This window comes from Penicillium paradoxum (assembly GCF_028828445.1).
Source record: "Penicillium paradoxum strain IBT 22861 chromosome Unknown utg000002l_segment0_segment0, whole genome shotgun sequence".
Taxonomy (NCBI): domain Eukaryota; kingdom Fungi; phylum Ascomycota; class Eurotiomycetes; order Eurotiales; family Aspergillaceae; genus Penicillium; species Penicillium paradoxum.
The window spans coordinates 2611948-2624866 of record NW_026643180.1 but is presented as its reverse complement, the minus strand read 5'-3'; the positions used below and the strand labels follow the sequence as shown (position 1 = coordinate 2624866).

Here is a 12919-nt window from a genome sequence, read left to right as displayed (position 1 = left end):
GATACACACGAAATGTGCTGCATACCCTGTCTCCGTGAACGCGATGAATATGTATTGAGAATGGATCGAGTTGCATTGCTAATCATTGCTAATCATTGCTAATCATGACAAGGGGATCTTGATTAATAGCATTCTGCACTGGCTGATTGAGCTGTGACGTCAACGATAGTCTAGCCTTCGAGTACAGTCAGTGCCCAGCATCGCCGAGCCTTTATGGACCACCTCAGCCACCGTCCAGATCCGTCTTCTGGAGATGACCAACTCCACAAGCAGAGCATAATCGATGTTCATAGGTCGATCGACTGCTTCCGAGTGGTTGGTCCATAGTCTTTGTCGCAAAAGTTTCCCGATGTGAGAGCGATCTCATTGCGCAGAGTTCCCATACCGGCCGAGTCGGACAATAGTGCGGAGCATATGTGGCGGATATTTTGTGACACGGAAGGCAATCATATGGAAGTCCCCTTCTCCCGACGTATCTCATTCTATCCCGATTCCAAGGCGCTTGGAATCTCTGCGTTATCTTCTCCGTGGGTCAAAACACGGGAATTCAATTGGGATGATTGATCTGAAGGACCAATGGCCAAAGACTAAAGCTAAGATGGGGGTCCCACTTTGAGGGTAGCCCTGGAGGTTAAAGTAACCTCTTGGCCATGACGTAGAACAAGCAGCCTGCATGATGCTAAAGGAGATAGGTGAACCCGAATTCTGAAGGTTGACCTTGGCATTCAAGGCACCAGTTTTCTGGCGCTTCAGTATTGCTGTTGGAAAAGCCCAGATCACATAATTTCACCGTAACGGCTTGGCCGATTAGACGTAGGTTTTGAGAGCACGCAATGATGGGGGAAATAGCCAATCAGCGAGTTGTGAGCTTGATGAGCCTCCTTGGTATCTTAATCATAGACCTTGGTTCACTGGGGAGCCGAGTCTTTTCTCTTCACTGGGCCTTGCCAGCGCCGTCTCGGCAAGGTTGCATTTCATCATCCAAGACTTGCTATCACCATGGTAGGTTCTTCTTGGGCTTGGGAAGATGTTGGAAAATTGCCCTCAAGCCTGGGAAAGGGTACTGAAAACCGCGGATCCCCCCATTTCCTCCTGCTGGCACTGCATTTATCTTGAGTTCACTGCAAACATATACGACGATGCCAATTCACAAGTCATTATCTTTGGACCGACGTCGCGCCCAAGATAAAAAGCTGCAATTTACTGAGAATGGAAAATTCCAAATTTCGGTCTTCAGCGACTTGCATTTTGCGGAAGGTGCTAAGATAGCGTCGAACAATGTTTCCAACATACTGACTATGTTCATAGATGAGAAAGCGGATAACAAGACAGCGAGCGTAATGGACTCCGTCCTATCCTCGGAGCAAGTGCAACTTGTCGTACTCAACGGAGATTTGGTCTCGGGCGAGGTAACGCAAAGGTCAAATTCTAGTCTCTACATTGATCAGATCGTCGCACCACTAGTCGACCATGATGTACTATGGGCATCAGCGTATGGGAATCATGACAGTGACATGAATCTAGACCCCGAAGAGATGTTCCTCCAAGAGAAGACGCATCCAAACAGCTTGACACAAAACATGGTTTCAGGTTCCACTGCTGGCATCACAAACTATTATTTGCCAGTATTTCCGCATGAAGCTTCAGCTTCCAACCATAGTATCCCTGAACTCATACTATGGTTTTTCGATAGTCGAGGTGGTCATTATGTCGGGTCTCAGAATGAAGATGGCCAACCGATCCCGAGAGACAATTGGATAGATGAGAAGGTAAGTATTATTGCTTTAATGTACTCCAAATGGGCTTATACATCTTCCCATGGATGAAACGGCGAGGTCTGATGTTGAGCCTGGCATCCACGTATTGACTTACTCCAGGTTATTGAATGGTTCATAAAAACCAATGCCAACTTGACAACCACCTACGACAGAGAAATCCCCTCGTTAGCTTTCGTCCATATACCCGCTTATCCCATGCGCGCGTTCCAGAAGTCTGGTGTCAGCCCAAAAACCGAACCTGGTATCAATGGAGAACGAGTCCAGCAGCAAGGCTACAGCCCTAATACTGGTTACAATTCACAAGATCTTCCATTTATTGAGGCTTTATTGAACACTACTGGATTGATTGCAACCTTCAGCGGCCATGATCACGATAATGACTGGTATGAACCCGATGATGTTAAACAATATACTGTCAAAGCCGGACGAGAGAGCATAACAAGATCTGATTTGGCTAACTTGCGGATTGTATAGGTGTTTTAAATGGAACACTAAGCTTCCTGGCCTGAATGTCACGGGGAACGGGATGAACATGTGCTACGGCCGGCATACAGGGTATGGAGGGTATGGAGATTGGGCGCGGGGCGGGAGGCAGATCTTGCTGGATGAGAAATTGCTTGGGGATGAAGTACAAACTTGGATTCGGATGGAAGATGGTACCATCTCAGGTGCTGTTTATCTCAATGCGACGTACGGTCATGATCGGTATGATTTGGCAGAAAGAAGCACAAGCTGGCAAAGTGGTGATGTTTCTCCTCAATACGTTAGTACTTTTTATTTGTGGATAGTCGTCTTGTCAGTTCTCATATCTGGTATTCGGTGATAATCGAGGATCTGATTATCTCGTCCATGGCATGCGAAGAACAATAGAATAGACAATCAAAAAATTGAATGGCTCATGATGATTCGCTTTCAGGAATATTGCGGATATACAGACTTTCTCGGGCAGGACACTGCACCTGTGATTGTATATGAGGCATAAGCCCCGAGAACATCGACTTGTGATGAGATATCGGAAAATCAGATGTTGTGACATGGATATATAGCCGAGACCTAGCTTTCATTGTAGACACGGTGTCAAAAAGGTACGGGATTGACTGCTATCCATCTCGTTATGTTATACCCTGCATTAGCTTTCAGGAGGTGAGGATATTGTTATTCGAAGCTTGGGCTGGAATTTCCTCGCGTAGTCCTCGCGTGACCCTCGCCTTAGCTCGCGGACAACTCGAAAGTAGCTCGATGACGGCTCGAGGACAACCGACGCATTGCCTTGTGACTGCGATTACTGACGACTCGGCAGGTCTTTCAGGTATTCCACTGTAGCCTTGTAGCGTCGCTTATCCCTACACTGCCGCCAATCGTTCTCGTCTCTTGTATCCTCGGGAATATCTTCGAAATGACTCGCATGACATCCACATCCCTCTCATGAATCTTCGGCAAGGCTCAACAGACGAGGCGTTGAACGAAGAACGTTTTGTCTAGAACATATAGATGCCCAATTGAACTCGGCGATGCAGTGAGCGAAACCCCTTGGTTTCCAGTGGGTCGAAACACAGCCCTTTAAGAGATCGACAGAGCGAACTGGCTCTCCCGTCCCCTGACGTCAGAGACCCCTGGGCCTATTGTTTTCGGTGCTTTGCCCAGTGCGGTTGTCTGAAGACGGAAACAAGCAAGACTGATTCACGACATTGAAAAGGTAAACACTTTTGATTATGGAAGCTCTGGAGTGGAAATCCTCCCGGCTAACAAATGACCTCATCAGGGACACGCGACAAGAACTGTGCAATACTCCGTAATAAAGCGAAACATTACCTGATTGGCTCGACAGCATAAGCCAAGAGGTCCAAATTCCTTGGTTCAGATCCATTTAATAGCTTGTCTTGTCGGCCTTACACGCGTTTTATGGCTTGGCACACGCCAGACTCGAATTGACCTCAGGAACCCTTACTCATCTGAAAACGAGAGTAGTTGCAAACATTCCCTTCTCATATAGCAAGAACATGATATATGATCTGCCAACATTCAGCCAATGGACGTGACTGTACACACACGAACAACACGAGCTCATCCCCAACCAGTGGCGAGGAACATGATAGATCCACACGTGCTGGTTGATCGTCGGTCAAGTCTTTGCGAATCAACCACCAAAAGCTTGCAATTCATCCCAAGCCCACAGAAAAGTGGGCAGAGTCCTGAAACTATTTTTAATATGGAATTTTGGACTGGGAGGGTCGTCTGTCTAACGTACATCATTACTGTCGCATCCGCAAGCCACCAACCTTCCTCTGACAGGCAACATCTCACTGAATTTCCACCTTGAGCCAAGAACAGTTTCCACTGCCGGTTTAGATCGATACTGTCTATGATTGATCTAAGTCAAAATGCAATTGTCTGGCACATGGTCCTTCCTTAATGGCCTCATCGCAACCCTACTCTTCTCAAATTTAACGTTTGCGATCGAAATAGACATCAACGATAAAGGTACGTCGCATAGGACTAACACAGACTCATAACCTGGCTAGAAGGTGGTAGAGGTCTGACTTTACTTTTGCTGGACAGAGTCAATCAAAGATGCCGCAAGTACGAGTACTTATGCTATGATGGGGTGGTATGCCGGTAATGAGACTGGACAAATCCCTGGCTCATTCCCAGAAAAATGGTGGGAAGGGTCTACTCTCTTCCTCGCGCTACTTCAATACTGGCATTTCACCGGCGACGAGACATATAACCCTCAGGTGAGCCAAGGAATGCAGTGGCAATCTGGCGATGAGGGTAACTACATGCCAAGCAACTACAGTAGCTACCTGGTGAGAGACTCATTGATATCATTGATTGAAAAAAAACCCCCAAGATTTATGTTTATCTAACAAGTTTTGGATCCATAGGGAAATGACGACCAAATGTTCTGGGGACTTGCAGCCATGATGGCCGCCGAGCTAAAATTCCCCGATGTTGAAGACGGATTCTCGTGGCTTTCGCTAGCACAGGGTGTATTCAACACGCAAACTGCCCGGTGGGATACGACAACATGTGGTGGCGGTCTGCGTTGGCAGCTTTTCCCTTACCAGGACGGATATACCATGAAGAATTCCATATCGAATGGCGGTTTATTCCAGCTGGCTGCACGCCTAGCCCGCTACACGAATGACGACAAGTATATCAAGTGGGCCGAGAAGATTTGGGATTGGTCCACTTCCTCTGTTCTGGTGAACAACAAGACGTGGAGCGTCGCCGACTCAACGGACATGGCCAATGATTGTGCTGATTCTGGTGACTACCAGTGGTCCTATAATTATGGCACCTATTTGATGGGTGCTGCCTATATGTACAATTTTGTAAGTGAAAGCTGACCAACTCGCGCACCATGCGATCATCTCTCCTATTATCAAGTACTCATCGTCCATCGCATACAGACAGATGGAGCTGAAAAATGGAAGAAGCCAGTGGATGGTCTTTTAGGCAAAACATTCAAGACCTTCTTCCCGCACGGCGATGTCTTCGAAGACATCACCTGCGAGCCGATCAAAAAGTGCAACTTCAACGAAATTCTCTTCAAGGGTCTCACCTCATCATGGCTCGCATTCACCGCGCTCTTGGTCCCCGATACAGCAGAGCTGATCAAACCGAAACTCGCAAGTTCTGCCGAAGCCGCTGCAAAGTCCTGCACAGGAAACAACAATCAGTCATGCGGAATCACCTGGTACCAGAACAAGTGGGACGGGACAACTGGCATGGAGCAAGAGATCAGCGTAACGAATGTCTTCCTTGCAAATATGATTAACTTTGACACCGGCACGTTTGGCCCTGTCACATCCAAGACTGGTGGACGCAGCTCTAGTGATCCTAATGCCGGTGACGGCAAGGGGAAGGACGGCGATGACTCCGAGGATAAGCCTATTACGACTGGGGACAGGGCTGGTGCTGGTATTTTGACGGTGATCTTTATCGCTGGATGGGCTGGATCCATGGCATGGATGATGATTGGTGCCTGATTGTTTAGTATCTATTATTTCTTGTTTCTATTGGTATCGGCTATGGGAGGATTGGAGTTTATAGAGGGCACTCAATAATGTTTATATATAGCATCTTAAAATCGCTTTTACTCCCCCTGTTGTGCATATTATGTGGGCTTGTAGGCTTACGATATCAACGTCAAATCTTGAAGTTTTGGATACATTGTCTGGCAACTGGTTGGCATGGGAAAGTTGCTGGTTAAGAAGTATCTTGATCATCTGAGAGGGTGAGGTGCGTGCATCTATCAACTACCTTTGCGACACACAAGCTTAGCAGATGTTAGAAGACTAGTAGATTATTTACCAATAGAACTCCGACATACCCTAACCAGAAAGGATAATAAGTATTTCGCATGGACAAAGCAGTGTCGGCCTTTGCATTCGCATCACAATATGGGGAAAACCCTGTGGTTTAGGGCCAAAAACCCAAATCAAGGCATCCATATGTATAGTACAAATTATAGATCCTGATTCCTTCATGTTTCCTTCTCCAAGGACCAACCCTTACTTGTCCAAACCGTCCAAAATTGTTCCGAATTCCTTCGTACTATGTCAGAAGGGAAGAATTCCGACAGGGATTTCGGACTATACCATATCTTTTAGATGTCGATGATATTTCCCAGCTGTAAAATATACATTAAAATTCTATCACCCGGTGATTTTCAATAATTGATGGGTTGATTGACTAACCAATTTTCCGAGTTTGCCCTTCTCGGCCTTGGGCTTCTCCTCCTTTGCCTTCGGATCGTTGACTTCATCTGCCAGCTATTCAGAAGAGTTCTGTCAGTAACAGCCAGAGTGGCATTTGTGATATCCAATATTTGGTGAAGTGGTTTGCTCACCGTCTGGAGAGTGTGTTAGTTTCTTCGCTTGGGTTAAATCTGAAGATTCCATTATTCTCACCCCCTATTATCGAATATGTGTAAGTATTGCACAAATATTGTTGCATATAAATCAGCTTTTTGCATCAAACAAACTCACAATCTGAATAGTTAGCTTTTAGAAACGCCCGAGCGTTGACAGTGCACTCACTTGCTAATTATCGTGATTTTTGTCAGCTCTGTACATCAAAGTGCTTCTCACAAGCCCAGAATCATCACTTACATTCTGAATAGCGGCCAAATCAGTCATGTGGTCAAAGACAGCTTTCGTCGAGAGCAAAACTTACGAGCTGCTCAAGCCAATCTTGTCAGAACCATGTTCTCATAGTGAGAATATAGAGGGAAATTACTCACAACCTATGATCGTAAGACAGTCATTTCAAACCAGATAATAGGAATAGCCGAGTTTGTCTCGATTTACTCACAGTCTTTTAACGGTCGTTAGCATTTAATGGCGCATTTAGTCTCGCTGCAGATTTGTGTTTACTCACATCCTGACTTGTGTTAGTTTTCAACTCAATACAGACAGCAATCAATATCGCAATACTTACTAACTGTACAGATGAAGCAATTACACCCATTAGTCTTGCAATCCGTAGTTTGGGCTCAACATATCTTCACTCACAACCTATAGGTCCCAACTGATGTCAATTTCTAGCCAGAAAAGGATCCGAGGTTAATTGATGACTTACAGGCTTTTTCTCAGTAGAGTCAGCTCTCAGGTGTCTTTGTAGTATGTTGGGATAGTCCGAGGAACATTGCTTTACTCACAACCTAGATTTTCCGGGTTGGTGAGACCAGTGATAGCTATATAGCGGTGGTGATACTCACAAGCTAGTCGGGCATTAGTAAGTTATGCCACAAATTATCTAAAATGCAATAGGAAAGGTTTGGCTCACGGGTCGATCAACATCTTTTGCGGTTGAATTGTCGGAAGTGGTGAAAATCGGGCTTGCGAGTGTGAAGCCGAGAAGCATCATAATCAAAAAAGCAATAGGCTGCATGTCTGCGAACGATGAACTACCTGCGAATTGTTAGAAGTTTGAAGGGAAGGAAAAGGGACTCGTGGGGTCAATATGTCGTGTGAATGTCGGTAACCTGCGAATATCCTCAGCCCGAAGGTGAGTCTCTCTCTGCCTTTAAATATTCCTGTCTGCTATTATTACAACAAAAAAAATGTAATATCCTATCCCTTGATGTGGCACATTTCAACAATGGGGAAAACGAATAGAACAGGCTGATAAATGCCGTTGACACGTTGAATAATTTTTCGGCTGCATATTTGGATACTTCATCCAGTAGTTAGCTTTCCAGGGACTATTACGAGCCTTTTTCCATGCCCGAGCTTAAAAGATAGAGGCACGGTGTATAGTGGTAAGCTAATTTTTGAAGCATTCTTTGGGATCTAATATGTACTCCACAAACATTCCAACGGCTGGTAGTTCCATTGTAACATTTTGGATCATGCATTCTCGACTCGTCTGTCATAATTCACCATCGGAGATGGGAAAGAAGAAGCGATTCATCGTGGACCGTAATGTCTGGATCTCTACTCAGTACGCCATACAAACATGTATATAGATTGTTAGCTGGTACTCAAGGGGACCCGTGATTCTTAGGTCTTGGTGAGTCAAATCAGTATACCGCTGTTTTCCCTGTGCCACTAAACACTGTTCCCACAGACCTTCCAGAGTCAGGTTCAAAGTCTAAAAGATATAGGTCAGCATATAACGGCAAAAAGACTTAGTAAGAACTCTGCGGCCGTTTGCTCAATAGCGAGGTAGAGAAGTAGTACTCCGTACCCCTACTGAAAATCCAATACGGGTTGAGGCATTCCTGGGGTCGCTCATGGCGCCTACTAAAAATGCCCCCTATATCACTAGGGCTGATAAATACTGTTCCCCTGCCCATAATAAAAATTTCCCAATTCTATGGGAATCGCTGCAGTGTACAGTGATATATTGGCAGCGAAAGGATACCTGTGAAGACTGAGTGTCAGGAAAATTAATTGGAAAGACGCATCCCTACAAATTGACAGTGTAATAGAATCAAGAGATCACAATCAGTGATTTCAGGTAGATTTCACCGCGAGATGAATGCATGCCTTTTCAAGGAGGGGATAGTAAGGGCTCAGTCCAGGTAGTTGGAAGAATGGAAAGGATAATTCCAAAGTGGAGACAGTCTGCAGCTGGACCCACAACCCTATTTTGGCCAAGACGTTAAGGTTGTTTATACAAACCCAAGTCTTTGGCCACCCAACCCCAAGTCCTCTACTCCATTTGCCACTCCCCAGCTGATCTTGAATCCACTTACACCAGCGCCATAGCAATGGATTAGCGGGAGGGCATTGTTGGGATGATTGGGTAGGCTGTCCATGGCAAGACGGAAACCACCATGTCTCAGAGGACGCCGAGCAACGTAGACTTGCTTCACATCGAAGCCGCTAGTCTATTATATCAGGACAAAGATTCTTCACCCTCTCTAGAATAAGTTTTATGGAGGCATCGGAAATATCCCCAGACCTGAGGAGATTAGTGTCACTTCCTTCAACTGGGGCATTGATTTGATCATAACACACCATCCTCGAGGCTACTTAGTACCGCCGATTACAATACCGCCACCCAGAGGTCGCGGTATGATTACCGTCGAAGATTCATCACTCCAGTGATGACTAATGGTTTTATCACACTGGTTTGACGCGATGCTGAATTGACCCCGCGATGGGAATGAAACGGGATCATTAAATCCCCGGCCACTTGCATCGACTATAGCCATGGCATTCTCGGTATCACCCTGAGCTCTATTCTCCTGGTAGACAGATACAGCCTGCTGCAAGTCTGTCAACTGTGCTCGAATGAAATGAACCTCTTTCTCCTCTGCGCGCATTTGCAGCCATTTCAGATAAATCGGCGAGTTGACGACCCGGCTTCGATATGTGACCCAAATTTGAATCATTGCATGCTTGGGAGGGTACTCCCAAGACTCGAGAATCCGAAAATCTGGCCGTGTTGTGTAGCCATTCTCCTCTGTCGGTAAAGTGGTTGCATTAGCAGCGTCGAAATAATCAACCGCAGGGACAAAGTCCACGCCTACTTCAGGATAGTGTTTTGCAATCCCCTCAAGCTCTTTGTAGGTTTCCCGCATTAGACGCTGTTCCCATCGCTCCTCCTGGGTCTTTGCGGCGGTGGGGCGAAAATGTGCTCCCGCCCATGGGGAGGCGTAGTCGATGTCGACATCACTAGGCAACTCTCTCGCGATGACGGTAAATTTGTAGCCCTGTGATAGCTTTACTGCAATTCTGAGACCAATCACTCCGGCTTTGTATATAGGCTTATTATCAGAAGAGAGGGAATGAACCTCGGAGGTGGGTAGACTTCCCAGGTGGATTCTTGCCCGACGATGACGACACGTCCTTGAGTCATGTTGTGCAGGCTCGTTTATTGTCCGGAGTTTCAAATCACGGTGTTTTATGTGGTGTACTCCGTACATGGAAATAAGCTCATAAGTTCATCCCTTATTCACTCGCTCAAGCGACAAGTGAGTCATTTGAATGCGAGGGCGTGAAGTCACACCGGACAGTCGTATTGGTGAACCGAGGCAATTAAGTCGAGAAGAAATAAGCGAAAAAGAACTGAGTCACACGCATCGATTGCCCTGAGTGAGTATACTTCGTATTCCGTATCTCCTTTGAAGCGGTTTACGCGGTTGTTCGCCGAGCCGGGAGATGCTCCGGAATGCGGCTGTGGAACAACGACCAAGTATACGTAGGATCTGATAAAACAATCAGAGGCTCTCGTATAGACTAAAATTAACTGCCATTCGCCTGATAAATACCTTTTCACTCTGCGACATATCGCAGTTACGCGCGCCACGCGAAAGCGGTGTGGGCCCTGAATGGATTCTCATCTTCAACTTTCAATTCTTTGCAAGTCAACATCGTCGGCTCTTGTGTCTAGTTATGGTCGCCATCACACCACGGACAGACCGCAAGCATGATGCAGTTTCCCAGACAAATTCAGTTGCCGAACTGGGCGAGGCAAGGGAGCATGTAGATGAGACCACGGCTCTCTTAGGTTCAAACAAGGCCCAATATGATGATGTGTACGCATCGGAAAATCCCGAAGGCTCGTCCGCGACAAACAGAGATGACGAAAATGTTGATGAAGAAAAGCCATTGCCCGGACTTCAAATCTTGCTGCTCTGCTACGCCCGAGTAGTCGAGCCCCTGGCCTTCTTCTCCATCTTCCCGTATGTCAGCCAAATGGTTCAGGACAACGGGGGCGTTGCAGACTCGGATATCGGTTTCTATAGCGGAGTTATCGAGTCCATGTTCTCCCTCACCCAGGCTATTGTGATGATATTCTGGGGCCGCGCAGCCGACCGACTCGGTCGCAAGCCGGTTCTGGTCTCCTCTTTATTCGGCGTAACCGTGGCAACCGGCCTTTTTGGGCTGGCAAAGACTATACCACAAATGATCATTTTCAGATGTCTTGCCGGAGTCTTCGCTGGTACCATCGTCACCATCCGCACCATGATAGCCGAGCATAGTACGCCCAGTACACAGGCCCGGGCCTTCAGCTGGTTCGCCTTCAGTGGGAACCTGGGCCTATTCCTCGGCCCTCTGTTAGGCGGTGCTCTGGCTGACCCTGTACAGCAGTATCCGGGCGCTTTTAGCGGCATTCACTTTTTTGAAAAGTATCCCTATGCGCTCTCGAGTTTTGTGGTGGCACTGGTGGCAGCTACCGCTTCCTTAACATCCGCTTTCTTGATCCAAGAGACTTTGAAAAAGGACCCCGTCATCTCACCCCATGATGGGGAGGAGGCGGCTTCTGAGTTGCCGGCTCGGCGCGGCGATATGTCGACATGGCAACTTTTACAATCGCCAGGGGTTGGTATGATCCTATATACATATGGACATCTCATGGTCCTCGCCTTTGCCTACACCGCCATCATCCCTGTCTTTTGGTTCACTCCGATTTACCTCGGAGGATATGACTTCACGCCCCTTGAAATATCATTGATGATGGGCCTGAATGGGGCTGCCCAAGCTATGTGGCTCCTCCTGGTGTTCCCGCCGTTGCAGCGCAAGATAGGGACGAACGGAGTGATACGCCTTTGTGCCTGTGTCTATCCGTTCTTTTTCCTGGCTTGCCCCCTGGGTAATGTCCTCCTACGACTGGATACCGAAGGATCCATCAAAACATTCTGGATTTTCGCGCCGATAGCGCTGACTATCGGCAGCGGAGTGAGCATGAGTTTCACGGCAATCCAACTTGCCCTGAACGACGCCGCGCCTTCCCCGAAGGTGCTGGGCACGCTTAATGCGCTGGCCTTAACTGGTGTCAGCGGGCTGAGGGCCTTCTGTCCGGCCCTCTTTACCAGTCTCTTTGCCCTCAGCGCGAGGACCCAACTGGCTGGGGGCCATGCCATCTGGATCCTTATGGTTTTGCTTGCTTGCGGGCTATCGTTCACGGTAAGATATCTTCCCGAGCCTCAAAAGCCTCGCAAACGCCGTAACGAGCAGAGATGAAAGACTTCTGAACATCCCCCTCGACAATGGCAAGATCATGTCCAGTCCAAAAAGCTGGTTATATTCTCATGAGCGAGAGGGAGAGAGAGTTGCTCGACAGATTGAGTTAAGAGCACAACACACAAAAGTTGCACCAATACCAAAAGTTGTATCAAGCGATAATGGGCCACTGTATGAAAATCAACCTATCGTCCTATTTGATAACCATTTTATAACCATTATATCGACAAGACATTGTTTAAATCAACAGCAGTATTATGTCACCCAGACGACACCAAAATTACTGGCTTCTAAAACTGCAGGGCTTCATAAAACCTTTTTTTCGTAAAATAAACTAGAACCAAAACCATCAACTGACAAGTTTACTGAAAACAGAGACAATTACGATACCTAGGTACTTTGTCCGTTTTGCAAAACATAGAGCTCCCTGCATGCGCAGGTGGTACCTAGATATGTGCAACAACTTAAACCAGTTGATGCGCGATGATTCATGTTCTTGACTACGAATAAGTGCCTAATGTACAATAGTCTCAGCAATCTGATTGGTGAGATGGCAAGATGGTAACCCTTTTAGGCAAGCACCACATGGGATCCTGCTACATGTGCAGGCAACTACGTACTTTCTATGGACGTCTGAACGAGATCGCACTTGCCCCCGGAGTTTCGGGGCTACTGCCGGGCTCCCCGGCACCGCCTTGGGGGCGACCGTTGTATATA

The 12919-nt window shown here is 47.0% G+C and overlaps 5 protein-coding genes across 5 annotated transcripts; 3 read left to right on the top strand and 2 right to left on the bottom strand.

The window, feature by feature from the left end:
• Nucleotides 1-1118: 1118 nt before the first annotated feature.
• Nucleotides 1119-2601, top strand: N7457_000960 (metallophosphoesterase family protein; the record flags this gene model as incomplete). The annotated part of the gene is made up of 3 exons (XM_057172006.1): nucleotides 1119-1769; nucleotides 1878-2161; nucleotides 2253-2601. Coding segments are annotated over 3 exons (1284 nt in total), but the record flags the coding sequence as incomplete, so codon positions are not given.
• A 1558-nt stretch (nucleotides 2602-4159) lies between these two features.
• On the top strand, nucleotides 4160-5770 carry N7457_000959 (glycoside hydrolase family 76 protein; the record flags this gene model as incomplete). The annotated part of the gene is made up of 4 exons (XM_057172005.1): nucleotides 4160-4259; nucleotides 4338-4585; nucleotides 4664-5113; nucleotides 5192-5770. 4 exons carry the CDS (start codon nucleotides 4160-4162, stop codon nucleotides 5768-5770), a joined length of 1377 nt encoding a protein of 458 aa, XP_057035908.1.
• A 620-nt stretch (nucleotides 5771-6390) lies between these two features.
• N7457_000958 (uncharacterized protein) lies at nucleotides 6391-7676 on the bottom strand (the record flags this gene model as incomplete). Its single annotated transcript, XM_057172004.1, has 3 exons — nucleotides 6391-6414; nucleotides 6482-6556; nucleotides 7572-7676. 3 exons carry the CDS (start codon nucleotides 7674-7676, stop codon nucleotides 6391-6393), a joined length of 204 nt encoding a protein of 67 aa, XP_057035907.1.
• A 1585-nt stretch (nucleotides 7677-9261) lies between these two features.
• Nucleotides 9262-10094, bottom strand: N7457_000957 (uncharacterized protein; the record flags this gene model as incomplete). The annotated part of the gene is made up of 2 exons (XM_057172003.1): nucleotides 9262-9970; nucleotides 10030-10094. The coding sequence occupies 2 exons, from the start codon at nucleotides 10092-10094 to the stop codon at nucleotides 9262-9264; spliced, it is 774 nt and encodes a 257-aa protein (XP_057035906.1).
• Nucleotides 10095-10630: 536 nt separating this feature from the next.
• N7457_000956 (MFS transporter) lies at nucleotides 10631-12202 on the top strand (the record flags this gene model as incomplete). The annotated part of the gene is made up of 1 exon (XM_057172002.1): nucleotides 10631-12202. The coding sequence occupies one exon, from the start codon at nucleotides 10631-10633 to the stop codon at nucleotides 12200-12202; it is 1572 nt and encodes a 523-aa protein (XP_057035905.1).
• Between the last annotated feature and the right edge of the window lie 717 nt (nucleotides 12203-12919).